At 42.5% G+C, this 6,707-nt stretch overlaps 1 protein-coding gene across 2 annotated transcripts in view; it reads right to left on the bottom strand.

Moving 5' to 3' along the window:
• spryd3 (SPRY domain containing 3) overlaps window positions 1-6,707 on the bottom strand; it is a 371,515-nt gene that overhangs the window by 346,843 nt on the left and 17,965 nt on the right. For both annotated transcript variants that reach the window (XM_043682106.1, XM_043682107.1), the window contains exon 5: window positions 252-387. In XM_043682106.1, the coding sequence (XP_043538041.1) occupies window positions 252-387 (136 nt within the window). The remainder of the gene's footprint in view (window positions 1-251; window positions 388-6,707) is intronic.

The raw sequence follows: 6,707 nt of genomic DNA, 5'->3' as shown, positions 1-6,707 counted from the left end.
GACTCCTTTTAAAACATAATTTTTGGGCTGGGAAAATGTGTCCATGAGAAGGGGTCCTTTCTACAGGGACATGTCAAGTGAGAAAAGGGGATCAAGTTCATTGCTCCTCAGTCAGGAGCATAATCATTTAGGGGTATCCCATATGCAATCATAAGTTGTGGACCCTCACCCAGGGATCAGTTGTAATAGAGGACACTGGAACAATATCCTGATATTCTGGGTTCAACATCTAGGAAGTATATTTTTCCCACCTCTTTGCCATTTCTTGTGAAAAAGACAGTTGCCATTCCTCTGTCAAAGGATTCTGGGTGGACTCCACAGCCAATTCGATCACCCGTAAAACACTTCGGCCCAAACTGCCGGCCCACTTCATTTCCATTAAATAACCTGCAGAATTAAAAATAATCAGTTCATTAAAAAAGGAACTCAGGAGTCTTTATCATCAGAAAACACAATTCCACATCTTCAACATGAAATTAACATTGTCACACAAAAACAGGCTGAGCTGCAAATCATACAAGCTCGCTGCTCTCAAATTTTAAAAATGAACAAAAAAAAAGTCTTTTTTTTATGAAGGGGAAGTAAACAAAATTCATGCAAGTACAGAAATACTGTCAAGAAAAATACAGGGTTAAGCTTTTCTTCCACCTTTTTCTTCAATTATTTCTGCTTGTATTTCAATCCACCTGCACTGTGCAATTTGCCAGATGACAGGGAAATGGCGAGGCTGTTCATGGCAATGTCACTGGATGATTAATCCAGAATCCCAGGCTAATGTTCTGGGGACATGGATTGGAACGCTACTGTGACAGGTCGTAACATTTCAATTCAATAAAATCTGAAATTAAATTTAATCATCGATTGTCAATAGTACTCATCTGGTTCACTAGTATCCTTCCAGATAGAAAACCTGCTTTGCTTACCAGGTCTGGTCTACATGTGCCTGATTCTTAAATGCCCTTGGAAATGGCCAAGCAAGCCACTCAGCTCAAGGAAATTAGGGCTGTAGTGAGAAGTGACTGAGGAGGATTCTGGGAGAGGTCAGCTCGCTCACCACAACTGAGAAGATCGGATGAATTTCCAATGAGACGATCCGAGACTTGGAGTATATAAAAACCGGCATTTTGACAGTTAGCCAGTGAGACAGAGTGACAACCTGCCACTTAGAGAGAGAGACTGCCATCCAAAACACACTCTATCAAAGCTACCTTTTTCACATGAAACATCTTTGCGCAAAAGACCAATGACGACCCAGGGAGATCAATAGCCAGAGGAAGACAGTCACTAACGACGATAGCTGCTATCTGGTTTCGAAAATTAAGTAGATATAACTTTAATAGGGGCTTTTATTGGATTAGTATGTTGTTATAGAGTGGGAGGTAGATAACAGACCTTTAAGAGAAAGTAGGTTTAGAGTTGTAAATAGTTGTCGTTTAATGGTCACTTTCAGAGTTAAAAGAACAAAATTGATATTTTTTTTTAAATAGTGGAGTTCTAGGTCACTCCTATTTTAACAGATTATGAGGCAAGGTAAGGCAGGTGAGGTTAGAGCCTGGGCTAATATATGGAACTATGATGTTGCAGCCACTACAGAAACTAGAAGGGCAGGGCTGGCAGCTCAATATTCCAGGGTTTAGATGTTTCAGGTGTGAGACTGGGTGATGTAAAGGGTGGGGAGTTACATTATTGATTAAGGAGCATCTTAGAGGGCTCATCTAGTCAGGCCATATGGGTAAAGCTTAGGAATAAGAAAGGTACAATCACTATGTTGGGGTTATACAACAAGCCTCACTATAGCCAGCAAGAGATAGAGGAACAGATATGTAGGCAGATCTTGGAAAGATGTAAAAATAGTAGGGTTGTTGCAGTGGGTGATTTTTTATTTAAAAATCCCTTGTATTGACTGTGACTTAGATTTTTTATATTACTTACAGTGTGGAAACAGGCCCTTCGGCCCAACAAGTCCACACCGACCTGCTGAAGCGTAACCCACCCAGACCCATTTCCTTACATTTACCCCTTCACCTAACACTACGGGCAATTTAGCATGGCCAATTCACCTAACTGCACGTTTTTGGATTGTGGGAGGAAACCGGAGCACCCGGAGGAAACCCACGCAGACACGGGGAGAATGTGCAAACTCCACACAGTCAGTCGCCTGAGGCAGGAATTGAACCTGGGTCTCTGGCGCTGTGAGGTTGCAGTGCTAACCACTGTGCCACCATGCCGCCCAGCACTGTGCCACCGTGCCACCCACTTCCTTTGTGCTGGGCCTTAGATGGAGCAGAATTTGTTGGGTGCATCCCCAGGAGGGTTTACTAAAAGAATATGTAAATAGTCTAATGAGTAAAAGGACTGTACTAGACCTTGTATTGGGAAATGAGCCTGGCCAGGTAGTTGAACTTTCAGTGGGGGAGCATTTTGGAACCAATGATCGTAAGCTTTAAGATAGTTATGGATAAGGTGAAATGGATAAGCTGTCCTCAGGTGAAATTGAGGGAAGGCTAATTAAAGCAGTAGTAGGCACAAACTGGAGAAATGAGATTATGGGCAAATCCACATTTCTGTCTTTTAAATGTCAGCTGATCAGAGGTCAGGACCAGCATGCTCCTGTGAGGATGAAAGATAAGAATGGCATGATTCAGCAACCCTAGATGACAAGAGATATCGAAAGCTTAGACAAAAAGGAAAAGGAAGCAGATGTAGGGTTTTGGAAAGTGAAATCAGACAAGGTTCTTGAGGAATATAAAGTAAGCAGAAAAGAACTTTAGTAAGGAATTAGGATGGGTAAAAGGGGCCATGAAATGCCCTTAGCAAGTAGGATTCAGGAGAATCGCAAGGCATTTTATACGTATACCTGTACTAGGAGCAAGAAGTTAGGTAAAAGTCGGTACACTCAAGAAGGGGGGAGTTTATGCATGGAGCTCGAGGAAATAGCGAGATCCTTAATGAGAACTTTTCATCGTTATTCGCCGAAGATAAGGATATGGATGATGGTAAGATCAGGGAGGTTTATGCTGATATTCTAGGGCATGTCAATATTAAGAAGGAGTTGATGCTGTGTGTCTAGAAAAACATCAAGTTTGATAAGTCCTCATGGCCTACTGGGAGCTATCCCAGGATATTGTGACAGGCAGGAGAGGAGATTGCTGGGGCCTTGATGGAGATCTTTGTGTTGTCATTTGCTACAGACAAGGTCCTAGAAGACTAGAGAATAGCCAATGTCATTTCTTTGTTTTAGAAAGGCAATAGGGATAATTTAGGGAATTATAGACCAGTGAGCCTTACGTCAGCGGTATGGAAATTATTGGAGAAGATTCTTAGGGATGGGATTTACTCACATTTGGAAAAGAATGAACTTTTTAGGTATAGTCAGCAGAAGTTGATGTTATCTACATGGATTTAACTGAAACATTTAACAAGGTGCCTCAAGGTACATTGGACCAGAAATTTAATCCATAGTGAGTAGGTAACTTTTCTACAAAATTGGTCATGGAAGACAGAGGGTAGTTGTGGAGGTATGATTTTCTGAATGGAGGTATTCCGCAAAGGATCATGATAGGATCTCATTTTGTAATATATTTTCATCCAATTCATTTATACATATAAGAGGTTTGATTTGTAAGTTTGCAGGCAATACAAAAACTGATGGAGTTGTGGATAGTGAGGAAGGTTATCAAAGGTTCCAACATGATATAGATCAGTTGGAACATTTGGCAGAGAAATGGCAGATGGGGTTTAATCCAGACATGTGATGCCTTTTGGAAGATCAAGTGCAAGAGGAAATGGCAGGACTCTTAGGAGCACTGATGTACAGATGGATCTTGGGGTCCAAGTCCATAGCTACCTGAAAGTGGCAACGCAAGTGGATAAGGTGCTAAAGAAGGCATACAGCATGCTCGACGTCACTGGTCAGGGCATTGATAAAAGTTGGCAAGTCATTTTGCAGTTGTGTAAAACTTTAGTTCGGCCACTTGTGTGTTGTGTGCAGTTCCGATTTCCACTTTACAGAAAGGCTTTGGAGAGAGTGCAAAAGACGTTTACCAGGATGTTGCTTGGATTGGAGTGTTTTAGCTATTATGAGGGGCTAGGTTGTTTTCGTCAGAGGCTGAGGAGCAATCTGATAGAAGTACATAAGACTATGAGTTGCATGGAAAGACGGATAATCTTTCTGATTATAGTCTTTTTGAATATACTCTCTCTGAATGTTTTTCTCAGGATGGAAATGTCAAATACTGAGGAGCATAAGTTTAAGGTGAGAGGGGAAAAGTTTAAAGGAGATGTGTGAGGCAAATATTTAACGCAAAGGATGGTCGGCATCTGGAACATGCTGCCAGGGGAGATGACAGAAGCAGACACGATAGTAAAGTTTAAGAGGCATTTAGACAGATATACAGAACAGGCAGGCAATAGAGGGATACAGACCATGTGCAAGCAGATGGGATTAGTTTAGAATGGTCAGTGCAGACATAGTGGACAGAGGGCCTGTCCCTGTTCTGTACAGTTGTGTTCTGTGGATAGGCACAAATTCTGGCCTTGCCAGCAATGCCTACATCCCATGAAAGTATTTAAACAATAGAAAAAAAAAAATCAGCCATCCAACTTCTTAGACCGAAATGTATCAGTTGCTGCAAGCCACTAACACCCCACAATCTGCTCCTATCACAATAGCAGATCAAGAACTAAGAAAAACAGATAAGGGTGCTATTAAGCAAATCCACGTAAGAGTGACAAAACAGAAGTCTTGTGAAGTACTGTCTCAAAAGTAAATGTCTGCCATTTTCCACACAAATAGCGATCATGACACCAGAGACTGAACTGATTGGGACTCTCAGCACTGATCATGCTGGTGCATCAAATGAGAACCAGCATTTAATCACATCGCCATTAGTTAAGGGTTAGATACAGAACAATGCTCTTGCTACACTATAAACAGTCCCAAGACAGGGACAGCAAGGGGATAAATACAGAGTAAAGCTCCCTCTACTCTTTTCAATTGTAAGTAAACTGAAAATAAAGCTCCCTCTACTCTTTTAAAGCCAAAGTAAAACTCTTTGCACACTGTTGCCAGCAATTACTCCCGTGCCAGGATTAGCAAAGCATTCTCTTTAGATTAAAGCCCCCTCTTGAACATGACCCCATCAAAAATAAATGATGGGATACATTCAAGTATCCTAAAAAAAATGGGGCAAGCAATAGTGTAGCCCTTGAAATTGTTGGAGAGACTTTTATTTAAAAATTGGTTTATCGGCCATTTTCTTGAATTACTGAGGTCCACTTAATGCAGGAGCTCGGGAGGAAACTCCAGGATTCTGATCCAGCAACAAAAAAGAAATGGCGCTCTAATTCCCACTCAGGTCGGGATGAGGGGCGAATTGGCAGGTGGTAGTGTTCACACACATCTGCTGCTCTTCACCTTCAAGGAGTAGGAAATAGCAAGTTTGGAAGGTGCCTGAAGGAGTGCTGCTGGATTGCTGCAGTGCATCTTGTAGATGGTACTTGCTGCTGCCAGTGTGCATAGTGGCTAAGGAAGTGACTGTTCAAGGCAGTGGATGTGGCACCAGGCAAAAAGGGTGCATTGCGCTGAATAGTGTCAAGCTTCTTGAGTGTCTTTAGAGCTGCACTCAGCCAGTCAAGTGGGGAGTATTCCAACACACCCGATTTGTGCCTTGGAGATAGTGCGCATGCTTTGGCAAGTCATGATGGCTCAGTGGTTAGCACTGCATCAGGGACCTAGGTTTGATTCCAGCCTCAGGCAACTGTCTGTGTGGAGTGTGCATGTTCTCCCAGTGTCTGCGTGGGTTTCCTCAGGGCGCTCCGGTTTCCTCCCCCAATCCTAAAATGTGCAGGTTAGGTGGATTGGCCACAATAAATTGTCCATAGTGTCCAGAGATGTGCAGACTAGGAAGACTGGGGCATGGGAAATGCGGGTTTACAGGGATCGAGTAGGAGTGTGGGGCCAAGGTCTGGGTGGACTTCTCTTCAAAATGTCAGTCTGGACTCAATGGGCCAAATGATGTGCTTCACACTGTAGGGATTCCATGAATCAAGAAATGGGTTTGTCGCTGCTGGATTCCTAGTCTCTGACCAGTCCTTGTAGCCACTATGTTTATGTGGCTAGTTCAGTTCAGTTTCTGGTCAATGGCCACCCCCAGGATGTTGTTAGTACAGAATTTAGCTAGGTGGTGTCATTGAAAGCTAAGGGGCAATGGTTAGATTCTCTGCTGTTATTTGTCATTTATCAGCCCAAGCCTGAAAATTGTCCAGGTCTTGCTGCATATGAATATGAGGTGTTCTGGATGGAACAGAACACAGAAATTATCAGCAAACATCCCCACTTAGGAAATTGTGTTGAAGGTAAGGTCATTGATGAAGCAGATAAATCTGGTTTAATCTAGAATACTACTCTGAAGAACTTCCTTAGGCTGACGGGACTGGTTGCCTAACAACCACAAACATCCTTCTGCTCAGAATGACTCAGAAAAGTGGAGAATTTTCCCCTGATTCCCATCCAACTTTACTTATGCTCCTTGATGCTACCTACCTCTTGCTCAAGTGCTGCTTTGATGTCAAAGGAGAACTGGAGAGTACTCATTTATAAACTCGGTTTGTGGAATCTTTGATGTACAAATGGACAAGACAACGCAAATCACTGTACTTGAAAGTAATTCACTATGCATGAAACATAGAAGAATACAGCGCAGTAC

Source organism: Chiloscyllium plagiosum, chromosome 43 (assembly GCF_004010195.1).
Source record: "Chiloscyllium plagiosum isolate BGI_BamShark_2017 chromosome 43, ASM401019v2, whole genome shotgun sequence".
Taxonomy (NCBI): Eukaryota; Metazoa; Chordata; class Chondrichthyes; order Orectolobiformes; family Hemiscylliidae; genus Chiloscyllium; species Chiloscyllium plagiosum.
This window is presented reverse-complemented; position numbering and strand designations above follow the sequence as displayed.